This window comes from Phalacrocorax aristotelis, chromosome W, assembly GCF_949628215.1.
Source record: "Phalacrocorax aristotelis chromosome W, bGulAri2.1, whole genome shotgun sequence".
In the NCBI taxonomy this organism is placed as follows: Eukaryota; Metazoa; Chordata; class Aves; order Suliformes; family Phalacrocoracidae; genus Phalacrocorax; species Phalacrocorax aristotelis.
Genome location: NC_134310.1, coordinates 29,709,034 through 29,728,644, shown reverse-complemented (window position 1 = coordinate 29,728,644; position 19,611 = coordinate 29,709,034). Strand labels below are relative to the sequence as shown.

Here is a 19,611-nt window from a genome sequence, read left to right as displayed (position 1 = left end):
AATCCCTCCCTAACCTCAGCCTCGGCACACCGCCATCCCCAGCCCCGAATCCCTCCCTAACATCAGCCTCGGCACATCGGCATCCCCAGCCCCGAATCCCTCCCTAACTTGATCCATGGAGCACCGTCATCCCCAGCCCCGAATCCCTCCCTAACATCAGCCTCGGCACACCGGCATCCCCAGCCCCGAATCCCTCCCTAACCTCAGCCGGGGCACATCGACATCCCCAGCCCCGAACCTATCCCTAACCTCAGCCTCGGCACACCGGCATCCCCAGCCCCGAATCCCTCCCTAACCTCAGCCTCGGCACACCAGCATCCCCAGCCCCGATTCCCTCCCTAGACTCAGCCTCGGCATCCCCAGCCCCGAATCCCTCCCTAACCTCAGCCTCGGCACACCGGCATCCCCAGCCCCGATTCCCTCCCTAGACTCAGCCTCGGCATCCCCAGCCCCGAATCCCTCCCTAACCTCAGCCTCGGCACACCGGCATCCCCAGCCCCGAACCCCTCCCTAACCTCAGCCTCGGCACACCGGCATCCCCAGCCCTGAATCCCTCCCTAACCTCAGCCTCGGCACACCGGCATCCCGAGCCCCGAATCCCTCCCTAACCTCAGCCTCGGCACACCGGCATCCCCAGCCCCGAATCCCTCCCTAACCTCAGCCTCGGCACACCGGCATCCCCAGCCCTGAATCCCTCCCTAACCTCAGCCTCGGCACACCGGCATCCCCAGCTCCGAACCCCTCCCTAACCTCAGCCGGGGCACACCGGCATCCCCAGCCCCGAATCCCTCCCTAACCTCAGCCTCGGCACACCCGCATCCCCAGCCCCGAATCCCTCCCTAACCTCAGCCTCGGCACACCGGCATCCCCAGCCCCGAACCTCTCCCTAACCTCAGCCTCGGCACACCGGCATCCCCAGCCCCGAATCCCTCCCTAACCTCAGCCTCGGCACACCGGCACCCCCAGCCCCGAATCCCTCCCTAACCTCAGCCTCGGCACACCGGCACCCCCAGCCCCGAATCCCTCCCTAACCTCAGCCTCGGCACACCGGCATCCCCAGCCCCGAATCCCTCCCTAACCTCAGCCTCGGCACACCGGCATCCCCAGCCCCGAATCCCTCCCTAACCTCAGCCTCGGCACACCGCCATCCCCAGCCCCGAACCCCTCCCTAACCTCAGCCTCGGCACACCGGCATCCCCAGCCCCGAACCCCTCCCTAACCTCAGCCTCGGCACACCGGCATCCCCAGCCCCGAACCCCTCCCTAACCTCAGCCTCGGCACAACGGCATCCCCAGCCCCGAATCCCTCCCTAACCTCAGCCTCGGCACAACGGCATCCCCAGCCCCGAATCCCTCCCTAACCTCAGCCTCGGCACAACGGCATCCCCAGCCCCGAATCCCTCCCTAACCTCAGCCTCGGCACAACGGCATCCCCAGCCCCGAATCCCTCCCTAACCTCAGCCTCGGCACAACGGCATCCCCAGCCCCGAATCCCTCCCTAACCTCAGCCTCGGCACAACGGCATCCCCAGCCCCGAATCCCTCCCTAACCTCAGCCTCGGCACAACGGCATCCCCAGCCCCGAATCCCTCCCTAACCTCAGCCTCGGCACACCGCCATCCCCAGCCCCGAATCCCTCCCTAACCTCAGCCATGGAGCACCAGCATCCCCAGCCCCGAATCCCTCCCTAACCTCAGCCTCGGCACACCGGCATCCCCAGCCCCGAACCCCTCCCTAACCTCAGCCTCGGCACACCGGCACCCCCAGCCCCGAACCCCTCCCTAACCTCAGCCTCGGCACACCGGCATCCCCAGCCCCGAATCCCTCCCTAACCTCAGCCTCGGCACACCGGCATCCCCAGCCCCGAATCCCTCCCTAACCTCAGCCTCGGCACACTGGCATCCCCAGCCCCGAATCCCTCCCTAACCTCAGCCTCGGCACACCGGCATCCCCAGCCCTGAATCCCTCCCTAACCTCAGCCTCGGCACAACGGCATCCACAGCCCCGAATCCCTCCCTAACCTCAGCCTCGGCACACCGGCATCCCCAGCCCCGAATCCCTCCCTAACCTCAGCCTCGGCACACCGGCATCCCCAGCTCCGAACCCCTCCCTAACCTCAGCCGGGGCACACCGGCATCCCCAGCCCCGAATCCCTCCCTAACCTCAGCCTCGGCACACCGCCATCCCCAGCCCCGAATCCCTCCCTAACCTCAGCCGGGGCGCATCGGCATCCCCAGCCCCGAATCCGTCCCTAACCTCAGCCTCGGCACACCGGCATCCCCAGCCCTGAATCCCTCCCTAACCTCAGCCGGGGCGCATCGGCATCCCCAGCCCCGAATCCCTCCCTAACCTCAGCCTCGGCACACCGGCATCCCCAGCCCCGAATCCCTCCCTAACCTCAGCCTTGGCACACCGGCACCCCCAGCCCCGAATCCCTCCCTAACCTCAGCCTCGGCACACCGGCATCCCCAGCCCCGAATCCCTCCCTAACCTCAGCCTCGGCACACCGGCATCCCCAGCCCCGAATCCCTCCCTAACCTCAGCCTCGGCACACCGGCATCCCCAGCCCCGAATCCCTCCCTAACCTCAGCCTCGGCACACCGGCATCCCCAGCCCCGAACCCCTCCCTAACCTCAGCCTCGGCACAACGGCATCCCCAGCCCCGAATCCCTCCCTAACCTCAGCCTCGGCACAACGGCATCCCCAGCCCCGAACCCCTCCCTAACCTCAGCCTCGGCACAACGGCATCCCCAGCCCCGAATCCCTCCCTAACCTCAGCCTCGGCACAACGGCATCCCCAGCCCCGAATCCCTCCCTAACCTTAGCCGGGGCACAACGGCAGCCCCAGCCCCGAATCCCTCCCTAACCTCAGCCTCGGCACACCGGCATCCCCAGCCCCGAACCCCTCCCTAACCTCAGCCATGGAGCACCGGCATCCCCAGCCCCGAATCCCTCCCTAACCTCAGCCTCGGCACACCGGCATCCCCAGCCCCGAATCCCTCCCTAACCTCAGCCTCGGCACACCGGCACCCCCAGCCCCGAATCCCTCCCTAACCTCAGCCTCGGCACACCGGCATCCCCAGCCCCGAACCCCTCCCAAACCTCAGCCTCGGCACAACGGCATCCCCAGCCCTGAATCCCTCCCTAACCTCAGCCTCGGCACACCGGCATCCCGAGCCCCGAATCCCTCCCTAACCTCAGCCGGGGCACAACGGCATCCCCAGCCCCGAATCCCTCCCTAACCTCAGCCTCGGCACACCGGCATCCCCAGCCCTGAATCCCTCCCTAACCTCAGCCTCGGCACACCGGCATCCCCAGCCCCGAACCCCTCCCAAACCTCAGCCTCGGCACACCGGCATCCCCAGCCCTGAATCCCTCCCTAACCTCAGCCTCGGCACACCGGCATCCCGAGCCCCGAATCCCTCCCTAACCTCAGCCGGGGCACAACGGCATCCCCAGCCCCGAATCCCTCCCTAACCTCAGCCTCGGCACACCGGCATCCCCAGCCCTGAATCCCTCCCTAACCTCAGCCTCGGCACACCGGCATCCCCAGCTCCGAACCCCTCCCTAACCTCAGCCGGGGCACACCGGCATCCCCAGCCCCGAATCCCTCCCTAACCTCAGCCTCGGCACACCCGCATCCCCAGCCCCGAATCCCTCCCTAACCTCAGCCTCGGCACACCGGCATCCCCAGCCCCGAATCCCTCCCTAACCTCAGCCTCGGCACACCGGCATCCCCAGCCCCGAATCCCTCCCTAACCTCAGCCTCGGCACACCGGCACCCCCAGCCCCGAATCCCTCCCTAACCTCAGCCTCGGCACACCGGCACCCCCAGCCCCGAATCCCTCCCTAACCTCAGCCTCGGCACACCGGCATCCCCAGCCCCGAATCCCTCCCTAACCTCAGCCTCGGCACACCGGCATCCCCAGCCCCGAATCCCTCCCTAACCTCAGCCTCGGCACACCGGCATCCCCAGCCCCGAATCCCTCCCTAACCTCAGCCTCGGCACACCGGCATCCCCAGCTCCGAACCCCTCCCTAACCTCAGCCGGGGCACACCGGCATCCCCAGCCCCGAATCCCTCCCTAACCTCAGCCTCGGCACACCGCCATCCCCAGCCCCGAATCCCTCCCTAACCTCAGCCGGGGCGCATCGGCATCCCCAGCCCCGAATCCGTCCCTAACCTCAGCCTCGGCACACCGGCATCCCCAGCCCTGAATCCCTCCCTAACCTCAGCCGGGGCGCATCGGCATCCCCAGCCCCGAATCCCTCCCTAACCTCAGCCTCGGCACACCGGCATCCCCAGCCCCGAATCCCTCCCTAACCTCAGCCTTGGCACACCGGCACCCCCAGCCCCGAATCCCTCCCTAACCTCAGCCTCGGCACACCGGCATCCCCAGCCCCGAATCCCTCCCTAACCTCAGCCTCGGCACACCGGCATCCCCAGCCCCGAATCCCTCCCTAACCTCAGCCTCGGCACACCGGCATCCCCAGCCCCGAATCCCTCCCTAACCTCAGCCTCGGCACACCGGCATCCCCAGCCCCGAACCCCTCCCTAACCTCAGCCTCGGCACAACGGCATCCCCAGCCCCGAATCCCTCCCTAACCTCAGCCTCGGCACAACGGCATCCCCAGCCCCGAACCCCTCCCTAACCTCAGCCTCGGCACAACGGCATCCCCAGCCCCGAATCCCTCCCTAACCTCAGCCTCGGCACAACGGCATCCCCAGCCCCGAATCCCTCCCTAACCTTAGCCGGGGCACAACGGCAGCCCCAGCCCCGAATCCCTCCCTAACCTCAGCCTCGGCACACCGGCATCCCCAGCCCCGAACCCCTCCCTAACCTCAGCCATGGAGCACCGGCATCCCCAGCCCCGAATCCCTCCCTAACCTCAGCCTCGGCACACCGGCATCCCCAGCCCCGAATCCCTCCCTAACCTCAGCCTCGGCACACCGGCACCCCCAGCCCCGAATCCCTCCCTAACCTCAGCCTCGGCACACCGGCATCCCCAGCCCCGAACCCCTCCCAAACCTCAGCCTCGGCACAACGGCATCCCCAGCCCTGAATCCCTCCCTAACCTCAGCCTCGGCACACCGGCATCCCGAGCCCCGAATCCCTCCCTAACCTCAGCCGGGGCACAACGGCATCCCCAGCCCCGAATCCCTCCCTAACCTCAGCCTCGGCACACCGGCATCCCCAGCCCTGAATCCCTCCCTAACCTCAGCCTCGGCACACCGGCATCCCCAGCCCCGAACCCCTCCCAAACCTCAGCCTCGGCACACCGGCATCCCCAGCCCTGAATCCCTCCCTAACCTCAGCCTCGGCACACCGGCATCCCGAGCCCCGAATCCCTCCCTAACCTCAGCCGGGGCACAACGGCATCCCCAGCCCCGAATCCCTCCCTAACCTCAGCCTCGGCACACCGGCATCCCCAGCCCTGAATCCCTCCCTAACCTCAGCCTCGGCACACCGGCATCCCCAGCTCCGAACCCCTCCCTAACCTCAGCCGGGGCACACCGGCATCCCCAGCCCCGAATCCCTCCCTAACCTCAGCCTCGGCACACCCGCATCCCCAGCCCCGAATCCCTCCCTAACCTCAGCCTCGGCACACCGGCATCCCCAGCCCCGAATCCCTCCCTAACCTCAGCCTCGGCACACCGGCATCCCCAGCCCCGAATCCCTCCCTAACCTCAGCCTCGGCACACCGGCATCCCCAGCCCCGAATCCCTCCCTAACCTCAGCCTCGGCACACCGGCATCCCCAGCCCCGAACCCCTCCCTAACCTCAGCCTCGGCACACCGGCATCCCCAGCCCCGAACCCCTCCCTAACCTCAGCCTCGGCACAACGGCATCCCCAGCCCCGAACCCCTCCCTAACCTCAGCCTCGGCACAACGGCATCCCCAGCCCCGAATCCCTCCCTATCCTCAGCCTCGGCACAACGGCATCCCCAGCCCCGAATCCCTCCCTAACCTTAGCCGGGGCACAACGGCAGCCCCAGCCCCGAATCCCTCCCTAACCTCAGCCTCGGCACACCGGCATCCCCAGCCCCGAATCCCTCCCTAACCTCAGCCTCGGCACACCGGCATCCCCAGCCCCGAACCCCTCCCTAACCTCAGCCTCGGCACACCGGCATCCCCAGCCCCGAATCCCTCCCTAACCTCAGCCTCGGCACACCGGCATCCCCAGCCCCGAATCCCTCCCTAACCTCAGCCTCGGCACACCGGCATCCCCAGCCCCGAATCCCACCCTAACCTCAGCCTCGGCACACCGGCATCCCCAGCCCCGAACCCCTCCCTAACCTCAGCCTCGGCACACTGGCATCCCCAGCCCCGAACCCCTCCCTAACCTCAGCCGGGGCCCACTGGCATCCCCAGCCCTGCGTCCCATCCCCGGGCAGATGGGGCATCACAGAGGGACTCTCTCACAACACTGGATTTGTACGGTGCTGCGTTCTGGGCTTTCCCCACCCTTGCCAAGCTCCCGGCCTGCGCTGCCCCGAGCTGGTCAGGGTCCTGCCATGTCCCGTCCTCCCGTGGCCCCTGGATGGCTAAACGCTGTGGGGACAGGCTCTGCCCGTCGGGAGACCTTTCTGAAGGAGCTGCCTGGGGCCGAGCGCTCCGAGCTGGGCTCATCCTGAGCTCAGCCCTGGAGCTCCTGCAGACGTATGCCCTTACGCCCTTGGCACGGGGTCTGCCTTCCCCATCGCCAGCTCCAAAGTGCTGAGCTACGGGCGAGCAGCAGCCAGGGCCGTGCCTCCCGCTGGCGATGCTGCAGTGCTGCTGCTCCCAGCGCGCGGATCCCTGTCCGCAATCTGGCCTCCTCCCACCCTGTGCACGTACCTCCCCGCTGTGTGAAGTGTGTGCTGCTCTAAAATGGGGTGAGACTGCTCCGTACCCCGCTCCAGAGTCATTCTTTACTGGTGTAAGCGGTGGGGATGGAGCGATGGGGAACCGGGGCCCTGGGGGTCGCTCGTTGCAAGGGCACAGTGAGAGAAGGTGGGAAGATGCACAAGACGGAGACGAAGCTGGGAGAGGCGGAGGCTGAGCTCTCGCCAGGGTGGACTGGGAAGTGAACTCATTTCCTAATCCTCAGGTTCGGGTATCCCCACGCTGCTGTAACTCCCGCACCGCCTTACGGCGATATGCGCCAGCCTGGATTTCAGGCAGGTTTTGCAAGCCTCGCTCTGGGTCTGATGGCTTTGCTCGCCGTGGCTTTGTCCTGCAACGTGGTAAATCCCGGTCGCAGCAACTCCCAGAGGAGAGAACGCAGCCGCAGCAGCAGCACTTCTTGCCATGGCAACGACATGATTGCGTCAGGGCGTTTTTTTTTTTTCAAACTGCAAAGCTGGATAAGCAACTCCCTCAGGGAAAGCAGTACGAGAGAAGGGAGTATTTTTTTCCTGTGGGCTTTGGGACTGCCAGTTCCCACATTCAGAGCTGGCTCAGTATTTCGCTCCTTAGCTCTGGGTCCAAGGCGAGCGATGGGGGCGCGCGTGGTCACGAGGACAGACTCGCTGGGGACAGAAGGGGTCAGCGGAGAGACCCCGCCGCGCAGGGAATGGCTCTGCGGGCTCGCCCCACGCGGCGCCCAGCCGGCCGTGGAAGCTGCTCTGCTTTGCAGCGTAGGCTGACCTTGCAGGGGAGATCAAGGAAGCAGGAGGTTCGGCGAGGGACGGGACGCAGGCCCGGAGGGACCCCTGGTTGAGTCCAGCCTCACATCGCCTCCTTCCCTGCAAGCCCAGCACAAACAAAGGGCGAGGAGGCAGCTCTTCGGCCGGCGCGGTTCGCGCTGGCGCGCTCTGCCGCAGCAGCTGGGCAGCCGTGCTCGCCCCCGCCGCCCCCTCCAGCCGCGCCTCTGCTGCCGCCTTTGCAGGAAGGGTGGTCCCGGGCGCCCCGCTTAGGCTTAGGGGGAGGAATGCGACGCCGGAGCGCAGAGCGCATGTGGGCTACGTGGATGTTTTTGTTCCCTCTCCAGTCCTGCTGTCGTGGGGCCTGGGTAGGGCTCAGCACTGAGAGCAGACCATGAGACCGCCAGCGCCGTTGCAAGGGTGTCCGTCAGCCCCTGCCCGCTGCCCCCCGTGCTCCTTCCCACCCCGCTCATCCCCCGCCCCTCCTGGGAGCTGGTCTCCCCAGCCCTCGCCCGGGGCTCAGGGATGCTCTGGGGCTTGGAAACCTCATCAGAGCAGTGCCTGGGGCGGGTGCCTCTGCTCTGCCCCTGGCTCCCAGCTCAGCCTCCCCAGCAGGTGCCAGGGCTGCCGAGCAGGTTGGGACTCGGCTGCTGCACGGCTCTGGGCAAACGCCCAAGTGCTGCCTGCCGCGGAAAAGGGCCGTGAGTGCAGGGGACTGGAAAAAGGTCCCTACGAACAAAAGAGAGTGAAGCGTTGCTCAGTGGGGACACCCCCCCCCAAAGAAAGCCACAGCGCTGCGGGAAAGGGCTGCCGGGCCGCAGGACGCACCCGAGGCAGAACTCGCTTGGAGGCGAGAGGGAGGCTTGGGTAGATCTGGGAACCACGACGAAGGTGAGGGCAGGAGGGCAGGCGTTCGCCGCGTCTCAGTGTATCGGTGCTCCCCAAACGTATTTCGACGCGGCACTAAACGCTGGCACACTGCTGGAAGGGGGCCCTTTCAGAAAATAAGTATTTTCATTTATGTGATTTTTGGTACCATAATGTCTGCCACTGGAGGTTTTAAAAAAAACAAAAGGGTGATGCAAACATCTGTCAGGCGTCAGGTTGCTTGATGCTACAGACAAGATGATCCCCGAGACCCCTCCAGCCACTTGCGATTTACTGTTTAACGACGATTGCACGCCGCAGCCCCCGTCTCTCGTCACAGAGAGGCCCCGCTGCGGAGGGCGCGCAGTTCAAGGCGGCTATTTGTGGTCCTCGGCAAAGCGCCGGCGCTTTCACCATATTAGGTCACTGCAGCCACAGTCCCTGCTCACAGACAGCTACAGGTGGTTGAAAGTGGGCTTCAGCCAGGAAAAACAAACGCAGAGGATGATGCTGGGCTCTGAAACCCACGCAGGGGCGTCCAGGCGTCCGTCCCACCGGCAGGAACGGCGCAAAGTTAACGCTGCGCGCTCTTTCCCCGGCGCTGGGCGCTTTGGGACCCTCCGGCCAGGGGCCGCGTCGGTGCCAGCCACTGCTGCAGGAGGGTTTGCGCCGGTGACACGAATCAGGCGCTTTATGTTCTGTTGCTTAATTACAAGCCGGGACAAGCTGCGGGATCTGCCAGGCGAGTTACCTGCTGGGCTGCTCCCCAGCGCCGGCCTCAGCCCCGTGGTGCGCGTGGAGGCGTCCCCGCACCGAGCCCGCCCCAGAGCCCCTCGGGCAGGGCAGGAACGCCTGCCTGCGCAGGGCGAAGCGGGGCTGCTGCAGCTGCCTGTTTGCAGGCTGAAGCGACACACGCTGCGCCTCACGCCCTGGGTCAGGCCGGGAGGAACGAGCAGATCTAGAGCGCACGAATGCTCCCGAGAGCTGCGGAACGGGGACGGGAGCGGCGGCAGCACGGGCGATCTCGACTCGGCCCGGCTCTCGCCTGGTTTCGCAGAGCGAAAGGCATCAATGCGCAGGCAGCTGAGACCGAAACCACACTTTTGGGGGCAAACCTGGGCAGAGCTGCAGCGCTATTCGCTGTCTCAGGAGCTACGCTGGTCCTTTCATCCTGCTGGGACTAAAACTCCCCTGAAGCAGCACAGGAAGGTTAACAGCGCCATTTTCAAAGCCTGCGCTGGTGAAGAGTTAAAAAAAGCCCCAGTTAAAGCTGGTGCGTGTCCCTTCACGTTTGCGGCAGCGAGGGTCTCGGGGAGAGGCTGGCAGCGCCGCGCTGCTCCTCCCCTCCAGCATCCCAGGGCGGCCGCCCATGTTCCTGCCGCTCGGGAAAGGCTCCCTGCGTCACGGTCGCTTTGTCCACCCTCTTCGCGGGCCAGAAGCGCTCGCGGCAGCGCGTCTCTGGTTTAATCCAAATGCTGCGCCGGGGACGCGAGCTCGGGGCTGGGCTCTCGTTTTTCCCTCTCAAAGGGCAAAGATGGATTTGCAGTCTCTGACGGCAGATGAGCCTCCGTGCTCCTCCGGGTGCCCTGACGGACCACGCAGCCCTGCGCAGGATTAGGTAGAATGCAGAAATAGGCCAGGCTTACTTGATAAGCCAAACGCAGAGTTTAAAATTAAAATAACCTCCTCAAACCAGGAAATTGGGTTTTTTTCATTTGCATAAAATATTGTACTACTTTATCCTACTATTCACAGTTTCATCCTGGTTTTAACTATTGCTGTAATATTTCCTTGGTGTTGAATCTTTTCTCCTCCTTTTACTGCAAAGCATAGCAGATACACTTAATTACCAATAGGTTGTATATATCGTACATATATACACATATATTAAAAAAATATACACATATACACATAATATATACATATATACATATGTATATATGTAATTATTACCACCATTATTCAGTGTTAATTTGCTCTCAGGACCCGCAAGTTGACCAGTTTTTTCACGGTTTTGCCAGTAAGAAAATAGTGGCACGGCTAGGTCGTGCTGCGGAGTAACGAAACACCTATTTCCATGTGCGCAGCAGCCGAGGCTCGGGCAGAGCGCAATACCGAGATTCCGCTGTATTTCATCATTACTACACGCGCCTGTGTACAAAACAACCCTTTTCCTGCAGATCCCAAAAGGTATAGTAAGAAATCAGAGGGGAAAAGCCCCATTTCCTTACTCTGGGAGGCTGGGAATGGGCGCTCGCCGCTTTTACAGAACAATAGCGGGCAGAAGACTTTGCATTTCACCCTGGTTTCTTTTTACTCTCTCTCAGCGCTCAGTTAGGAAATCAATCACGGTAGCTGCGAGCAAACAGACCTGATTTAAATAACTCCGGTGTTACTATTCTGTGCAACCCTGCTCTGACCACATACCTTAGGAAAACCCCAGGGCGGGCTTTTAAATATTTCAGTAAAAACGGGCTGAGCAAAGTCCTTTTATTACCTTTTTTTTTTTTTTTTTTTTTTTTTAAACAGAACCATCTACGCTTTGGAGCCAGCGGCGGGGCTGCATCGTGCCGTGCTCTGCCGAGCACTCGTGGCGGTGCGGAGGCACCAGCACAACGCTTCAGAGGAGGCTGCCTCGCCGCAGGGATTATCCACCCTGCGCCGGCACAGGAGGCCGGGAAGCCGCCGCTGCGGCCTGAGCGTGCGGGGCCGGGGGAGCAGGGCGGCCTCCCCGCGGGGCTCCGGGGCTCCGGGGGCGGCGCGCTCGCTGGGGCGCGGGCAGGCCGCGGGCGCCTGGCGCTGCTGGAGACGGGACCCCGGGCCTGCCAAGCGACGAGGTGACCAGCCCCGCCGTGCCACGGAGCCAAGCTCGGGAAGCGAGCGTGAGCGCTCAAGGCCAGGAGCTTGAGCTCCCGCCTGCCCAGGGACAGGCAGGGCTTTGCGGGGCTCCGGCCCTGATGCGCCGGGGGACGGGCAAGCCCCCCGCTCCCTGCCTCAGAGGAGGGGAGAGGGGAGGCGGCATGGCCCTGAGGGGCGGGCAGCGCGGCGGAGCGGGCCTCCCCGGTGCGGGCGGCACACGGCGGGAGGGCGGCCCCGGCGCCGGCGGCGGGCAGCGCTCGCCACCCAAGATGGCGGAGGCCCCCTCAGGCGGCCCCTTTGTCTGCAGCCGCCGCATTGCCGAGAAGGGCGCGAAACTGGGGCAGCGCGGCCACGCCCCCCCCCGCCGTGCCGGCCGCCGGGGAGGGCGGGGCCTGGGCGGTCCGCGGCCAATCAGCTGCCTCCACTTCCTTTCTTCTCACAGGGGCTCTCCAGGCCAACGGCCTCGGCGCTCCCAGCCAATCCGCGCCGCCCTCCGCGCCCCGCCCCCACGTGGGAGGAGGGGGCGGGGGGGAAAAAATGCGGCGGTTTTGTTTTCGCTCCCTCCTCCCGCCGCCCCCCGGCGGGGCTCATGAATATTAACTACATCCCGCCCAATCAGGTGGGGCGGCGGCGGCGGCGCTTTGGTGGCGTCACTCGCCCCGCCTTGCGGTGGGACGTTAATATGCATATTCATAAGATGGGCGGGACACAGCGCGCGAGTTTATAAGCCGCCGCCCCGCCAGCCTCGGCGTACATCGCGCTGAAGCTTTGAAGTGCTGTGTGGATCTCGCACCTCCAGGGCACCGGTAAGGCGCCCGCCGCGGTGGGCGGGCTGGGCCGGGGAGGTCGGGGCTCCAGAGCTGAAGGAAATGGGTCTTAGGAGCCTAGCAAGCCTGCTACCCGGGAGAGGGTGGAACGGGGCGGCCGCCCCGCGGCACGGGTGCCCTTCGCGGCTGCGGGGAGCTCGGCGGAGCTGTCCTGGCTGGCTGCCGTGAGGGGGGGAAGGGAGCGGCGGGGGGGGTGGGGGGGTGGCGAAATGCGCTCTCGGAAACAAAATGGCGACGAGCCTCCACCGTGCAAAATGGCGGCGGGCGGGAGGCGGGGCGGCGGACTGCGCCTGCGCCAAGTGGGCGGGCCGTGAGGGGGGGGCGGGGGCGCCGCGGGGCGCGCATGCGCGCTGTGCCGGCGGGGGCCGCGGGCGCTCGGAGCCGGAGCCGCCATGGGGCCCGCCGGGGCGGGAGCCCCCCTCCGGGCCCCGCGGGTGCCCGCGCCGCCGGCGTCCTGCCGCAGCCCGGCTTCCCGGGGGAAGGCGCTTGCTCCGTGCCGGCCTGCAGAACGTTCCTCTGCGGTATGAGGCGCTGGTTCCCTGGGGTTTGAGCGTGTGCGCCGCATAAGAGTGCGAGATTATCGGGGGTGTTATGACCAATTTAATTTTCCAGGCGTTGTGGGAGTATTTCTTCTTTGAGATGCTGATCTGGGATCTGTTGACTTTGTAGGTCACAATGGCATCAGATGAGGGAAAGCTCTTTGTCGGCGGACTGAGTTTTGACACCAATGAGCAGTCATTGGAGCAAGTCTTCTCTAAATACGGACAAATTTCTGAAGGTAAGACTGCCGGGGCAAGCTGTGATGACTTTCATAAAGTTGTTGGATTGCACAGGTGCTGATGCTTTTTTTTCCCCCCTCCCTCTTCATAGTTGTTGTGGTGAAAGACAGAGAGACTCAGAGATCCAGAGGTTTTGGCTTTGTTACTTTTGAAAACATAGATGATGCTAAAGACGCAATGATGGCCATGAACGGAAAGGTAAGCAGGCCTTGGGACAGCTTTCTTGGCTTCCTTAAAACGTAGAAAGAAAAGGTCGAAAGATGCGTTTCTGTTCAACGGCACGTAGAAAAATGGGTAAATAGCAGTGTCTTAAAATGATGAAATTAAATACTGAAGAATATAAGTTACTGAAGTTTTATAACTTGGCCTAACCTAAATGACTGAAAAATAGAGCTACTTTATAGGAATGCCTGTATATACTCTTTGAAGATCAGTTTACTTGTTTAGTTGGCTTAGTTGCAATGTTAAGTAAAACCTTTGTAAGGACTAGTAAATTCTGGTACTTCTCAGCTGGCAAGGCAGGCATCTAACTCGTGGTATTATGTGCTTTGCTACGGAGACGTTCCAATATCAAGCTTGTTTATTTTTTCTGTTCGTTAGTCTGTGGACGGGCGTCAGATCAGAGTTGATCAGGCTGGAAAATCATCAGAGAACAGATCTCGTGGATACAGAGGGGGGTCTTCTGGGGGCAGAGGCTTTTTCCGTGGGGGCAGAGGTCGGGGCCGTGGCTTCTCCAGAGGTGAGTGTGCCTGAGCGACCTGCGGTTCCTGAAAAGGTAACGGCGGTTGTCAGAACGCTTAAGTGTCTTTGGTGTCTGTTGAAGGAGGTGGCGAAAGAGGCTATGGCGGAAGCAGATTTGATTCCAGAAGTGGAGGATATAATGGCTCCAGAGACTACTATAATAGCAGGTAAAGTCATTGCAACTGCGAGCGGGCTGTTGGGGAGCTCTTTCGGCCTGTTGCCTGCCTGACAGACGCGTCAGTAGGCTCCAGAGCCCGTTGAGCCAATATAAAGCAGGTGAATGTTTTTAACAGCAGGAGTCAAGGTGGCTATGGCGACAGGTCTTCAGGAGGATCCTACAGAGACAGCTACGACAGTTACGGTAAGTCGTGGTTCAAATGGGAGTGACGAGTACGTACGCTGTAGGAACTCTCTAAACCTTCTGACCCTGTACTTGACTCTGGAAGTACTGTAAGGCTCAGGTGGACTGTACCACTATTTCTGTTCTTGCCCGTAAGAACCAATCCGCCAGGCTTTGGACGTGGTTGTGCCGTTTAAGTTTCTAATTTGTAATGCATGTGTAGGAGTTGCTTGGATCTAAGGCAGAGCAAGTTTTTAAAATGCGTTCCTCGAGCTTGAGACTAAGACCAAACTTGGATGCCCTAACAAACTTTAATCAAGGGTGGGGGAGTTCTCTTGCGATGTAGCGAACTAGCACTAGCTTCTGAAATAATGCAAGGGAGTAAAATGCTGGAACTTGTCTATGCTTCAGTGCCTTTACAATTGTGCCTGCTTCTTGTCCTCAGCTACACACAACGAGTAAAAATCCTTCCTGACTCAAGATCGTCCTTCCAATGGCTGTATTTATAAAGATTTTTGGAGCTTCGCTGAAATCGTTATTGTGTAGTACATCTCCTTGTATTTTCACTTTTGTAGTATTATCAGTTCTAATCTTGTCAAAACACAGCCTGACAGCTTCTGATATAAGATGGTCTAATTAGACTTTTCTTTAAGAAAGCTCTGCTTTCAAGTGTTTTTAATCTTTTTTGAAAGCACTTCAGATTTTATTTTATCCTTCATGATGAGCCAAGGTGTTTTTTTTTTTTAAAGTTGTGAAGTTGGGGCCCCAATTCAGTTTCTTTTGAGATAGAAAGGACCTTTAATTCAATGTTCACTGGAAGCTGAACAAGCTGTGGACTTTTTTTTTTTTTAAGTGCATTACCTTCGTCTTTTGTAACATTCCTTTAGTGTAGCAAGGTAGGAATGCAGCCTGGGTACAAATTGGAAGGCAAACCACCTTGATATATCTAAAGAGAAACTTGCTTGTATGTTCAACCCGCATAACGGTATTTTTACTGTTGTAATGATGTAAATTACCCAGAAATAGACTTGCAAACTTACCATAAAAGAGGTTCTTGAAAAATGTTTATTTATATTGTCCTTTTTTACTGGAAGAAATATGCATATTCCATTGATATTGTATTTGAAGTGGTAAAGGATTCTTGTATACAGTTTTCTTTGGCTTTACGAAGCCTATTAAAAGACCGTCTGAAATGAACTCTGCTCCTGACATTTACATTTCATTGCACAACACAATCCCGGAAGATGAAGCGACAGCCTTTAGCCTAAGTAGCGGAGGATGCCAGAGGAGAGGAGAAGACCAGTGATAGTGTAAGAGCAAGCCAGATTTACTGACCAGTTGCTAGAATTTAATCTGAATCGGTCTTGACATGCGAGCCTGTCAACATGCTGTCACATAAGAATAGTCAGACTTGCCTAGAGGCCGAGGACCGAAAGTACATGCCGTAGGATGTCGTAGTACTGAAAGCCGAAGCCAGAAGTCGAGGGAATGCTGCTGTTAGGTAGGATAACGGATGTTTCCTTAAAATGCTGAAATAGCCTACATTGAAAAGCTGTAGCGAAGAATCAGTCCTTTAGTAACTGGACTAGGTACCGGCTTGACAGGAGTGTTCAATGGTAGGTAACTGCCGTGATCAGCTAGCTTTGTCATTGCCTTACAAGTTCTAAGAATTCTTTGCTAGCATATGGAAACTGCAGTGTCCTTGGAGAAAAGAAGTGTTGTGCCTCCAACAGAAACCTCTGAGACGAAAGCTGCTCTCTTGGCTAGTTCATATGTGGAAATAGTCCTGTAATTCGAGGTAACTCCTTTTGCTCATGTCCGCATCCTTCCTCTTGTTGAGAGCTCATTTGAAAGTCTAATGTACCTGTGAAATATTCCTTTGGCAATTTTGGTCAACCGATGGAAAAATTTTAACCCATGCCGTATGCAACCTTTGGCTTGTGGCACAACTTCAGTTCCACAGATCAGAGTTGGGCATGCAGTCATGTCTTGCTAGTAGGTACGGAAGCAAGATGGGAAACGAATTCCCTGACTTGATATGTGGTCATCTATTGAGAATCTTCCTAGACTTCATTAAGTTGCTCACTTTAATTGTAGCTTTCTTTGCCATCCTACTTGTTGCCATTAACTTTTTCCCATAGCCCACGCCTCCTAAGCAGCCATGCCAAAGTGGTTAACTCTCTGCTTAGGGATCAAATGATACCTTGGCTGGCGTATCGGGCATCAGCCAGCCCTGGAACAGTTTTCCCAGACTGTGCTTCTGTGATGTGATGGGTTCAGCGAATGGCTTGTGAAACCCTCGTATACGATGTGACTTGTCTTGGGGGAGGCGGGTGGCGATGTAAGGGCTCCCTTTGATATTTTTATTAATGTACCTTTGCTTTGGCAGGCTGAAGAGGAGACGGGACGCTCGACGCAGAAGGCGAGAGGGGATTCTGAGGAGGGAGAGCGTTCGCCCCAGGCAAGCGGGAGCGAGGCGGCGGTTTGCCAGCCAGGTACGCTCTCCCTTTGTCCAGCCTCACTGCGTAGCTTTCCCTGAGCCCGAAGGCTCCGTTACCGTCCTGCGAGCGGTGATGTCTCACCGGTAGCTTACAGGTTAAAACGGGCAGAGGCTTTGTCTGCCTTCACGTTCACTGTCTTAATTCTATTTCAGCAATGAATTGCGGCAGAGAAGACCAGGAAGGACGCCGTTGGCTGGAGTGGTGGAGACGAAGAGCTCTGAGCGGTGGCGTTGCTGATTCCTGTATAGGTCAATTCAGCAAGGAAATAAGTAACTAAGCCAGAATAAAATACTGGAATGTGGAAAAAAAAAAGAAAAGACTCCCTGTAGCACTTCTGTGGGGAAGCAAAAGAGATCGTGGTTGAGGCGCGCAGGAGGGGCAGTTACCTGGCGATGGGGCAGTGGGAACACAAAACGAGCGCTGCCGTTCCCCCGGGGGCAGGTGGGGGGGGTGACCTGTCTGCCAGGGTGGCCCTGAGGGGGAGATCCAGTGCTGTTGCTGCAGCCCTGAATTAAGTGGCCCGATGACGTTAAGCTTGTGCATCTGCAGAGCTGCAGTGGGGGAGCAGCCGCAGCTGAGGGGAGCTTCAGATGAGCAATTGCATAAACCGGGAGGTGGCTTTTGTGCAGAACAGAAGCGACTTCTGCCGGCCGAAATGGTAACACACAAAGTCTAATTTGCACTTAAATGCTGAGGCTTTGTTGAGCGTGGATAACTATTTCCGTCCGTGCACGTTAGAATTAAAATTGTTTTGCTGATGCAAGTTGAGATGTTTCCGCCACGCAGAAGTGGCTGCACATTTCTGCAGTTGGGCCCCTTGCAGTCTCTGGGTGGGACGGGAGTCACCTGTCCTGCCACTGGTGAGTTCTGGCAGTTTGAAGTGCTTGCCTCAAGGTGAAGTTGCCCCAGGTTTCCTGTCTCGGTGAAATGGGGGGGCGGTTTGTAACTCAACAGCGAAGTCTACAGGTTGGGTTTTGGGACGAGTTAATCCAAGTCTGGAAAGTAACAGTTTGGGTGTTTGTAAATCACTGGTCTGTTTACATCCTGCGAGAGCCTAGCAGAGCAACTCCTTCAGGTGAAAGCTGTTGGGCGCTTGGAGGCGAGCGGAGCGCGATGGGCGCTGGAGCCGCGCTGAGCTGTGCGGCTGTCGGGTCCCGCGGTGCCTCGGCTGGGTGGTGGCAGCCTTCAGGCTGCGGAAGGGCCGTGACGGCGGCGCTGCTGGGTAGCCACGGTCGCGCCGCTGGGGTTAGCGCCAGGAAGGGGCCCTGCGCAGGGGGAGCTGCCTGCACGCGTTCATAAGGAAGCACGGTCCTAGCGGCCGGTGATTCGTAAAACTTAGAAAACATTAGCCTGTGGCTCCGGGGGAGCGGTGTAGTCGGAGCAAATCCTGCTGGTGTGGGCGAAGGGGAAGTTTGGCCCAAGGGGAAGGGCAAATACGCCAGCGATTGCAGAGGCTGCAGCTTCGTACTGAGCCCTTTGACTCTCTGGGCTGGAATGGCTAGCGAAGGACTCGGTCCCATCCTCCCCAGCGAGCAGGGGTGGCCTTCCATTTGCAGTGTCTTCTGTTCTGCAGAGGCCGCTCTGGGCGGGAGTTAAACCACTTGGGCTGTGCTGTTTCATGAAGGTTCTCGATTGCCGCGTCGTTCGCTGCCGTGATGTTGGTTGCCCTGCCTCGCGCCCAGACGAGCGCTTCGCCCGGGGCTCCTCGGGCCGGGCCCGCGGGGTTCGTGCTGGCCGCGCAGCGCGTGCTGGGCGCTGAAGGCGGTTGTCGCTCGCTCTGTAGAAGGGCAGGTAAAGCACGGACAAGGGAATTCAGCTTTCCTTGCAGGACGTTCGGAATTGATGAAACATTTCACTTCACTCTGCTCTGTGAACCTGCTCTCCAGTAAACTGCGAAGTTACTGGGAGTTTTCAGCCTCTTGTGTTAGAAGTTTGTTCTCTGTGGCATCACTAACCCCAGCTCTGTTGGACTGGGGTTTTCTCTTGCCCAGTTTTAAGTCTCATCTTCAAAATGGACCATCAAAAAGTTGAACTAGCCAAAGTGTCCCCAAGCCGCGGTCGCTGCCCCCCTCCCAGGAACACGCTGGGCATGATGTTACATGATAGGGAATATCCCTTTGGCCAGTTCGGATCCGCTCCCTTGGCTGTGCCCCCTCCCCTCCCGGGTGCTCGTGCCCCCAGCAGAGCCTGGGGAGCTGGAGATGTCCTTGACCGGTACAAGCACTGCCCAGCAACAGCCAAAACATGTGTGTTATCTCAACCTTGTTTTCATGCTAAGTCCAAAGCACAGCGCTGTGCCAGCTAGAGTGAAGAAAATTAACTCTATCCCAGCTAAAACCGTGACAGTCCTCTTCCGTACGTGTAGAATATGAATTTTTTTTATCCACTTGCTACCTAGTCCCTGTCTCATCGGCTTGTAATGAAGTCGGACGAGTGCTGGTCGCTGCACTCCTCCAGCTGGCCCCTGACTCCATCTCCGGTGTGCCGCGGATCGTAAGGAACTCTTCCTGCCGTGGAGGTGGCTTTTTCCAGTACATCACGCTGTAACTCAAACCGCGTTCAAGCCTCTGCCCTCCAGCCTGTCACCTTCTGTAGGTTACACCCGTGTCCCTCCATCCTACACCGTAGGGCGGAAAGAGCTTGAGCTGCTTCTCTTGCTGCTGCCCCGCTGGTCTGACCCAGCGCTGGCCCGGGGCTCTAAAACGAGCGCTGCCGCCCGAGAGACCTGCTGCACCCGGGCTCGTTTGGCCCAAATGGAATCGATGCACGTGCCTGGTGCTCCTGAAAAGCGAGGTCTTGTTCCTGGCTAAATCCTGCAGATGTGGCGGCTCAATATGAGGGTTCATACTGCTAGAGGGGCTGGCAGCTGCGAGTATATTTTTGGCAGCTTTGGAAAGAATGGGGCAGGAGAGTGCAACGTGATCCGTGAAGGCGGTAAGAGGGTTTCCGATGGTCTCCGCTGCTGTCCTGCCCACCCTTTTTGTGTTAAAAGAACACGTTGATTGCTTTATTCTACCCCCTCCCCACCTTTTTTTTTTAAGGATACTTCTCTGGCTTTTGGTTACGCTATGCC

The 19,611-nt window shown here is 59.8% G+C and overlaps 2 protein-coding genes across 7 annotated transcripts in view; both read left to right on the top strand.

Annotated features, from left to right (window-relative positions):
• Nucleotides 1-9,852, top strand: part of STK11 (serine/threonine kinase 11) — a 165,141-nt gene extending 155,289 nt beyond the window's left edge. Inside the window, exon 10 of the mRNA XM_075077334.1 lies at nucleotides 9,842-9,852. The gene's annotated coding sequence lies outside the window, so the exon portion shown is untranslated. The remainder of the gene's footprint in view (nucleotides 1-9,841) is intronic.
• Nucleotides 9,853-11,872: 2,020 nt separating this feature from the next.
• CIRBP (cold inducible RNA binding protein) lies at nucleotides 11,873-16,855 on the top strand. 6 transcript variants are annotated; one of them, XR_012657746.1, is made up of 8 exons: nucleotides 11,873-12,156; nucleotides 12,847-12,955; nucleotides 13,048-13,154; nucleotides 13,557-13,695; nucleotides 13,780-13,864; nucleotides 13,991-14,058; nucleotides 16,427-16,532; nucleotides 16,691-16,855. XR_012657746.1 is itself a non-coding variant. In XM_075077366.1 (7 exons), exons 2-7 carry the CDS (start codon nucleotides 12,853-12,855, stop codon nucleotides 14,497-14,499), a joined length of 516 nt encoding a protein of 171 aa, XP_074933467.1. In that variant the 5' UTR covers nucleotides 11,979-12,156; nucleotides 12,847-12,852; the 3' UTR covers nucleotides 14,500-15,234. The 6 variants fall into 6 exon arrangements, 4 of the variants coding, with proteins under 4 accessions (XP_074933467.1, XP_074933469.1, XP_074933468.1 ...); XR_012657747.1 differs by having other exon boundaries at nucleotides 12,009-12,156; nucleotides 13,994-14,058; XM_075077366.1 differs by lacking the exons at nucleotides 16,427-16,532; nucleotides 16,691-16,855 and adding an exon at nucleotides 14,483-15,234 and having other exon boundaries at nucleotides 11,979-12,156; nucleotides 13,783-13,864.
• Nucleotides 16,856-19,611: the final 2,756 nt, after the last annotated feature.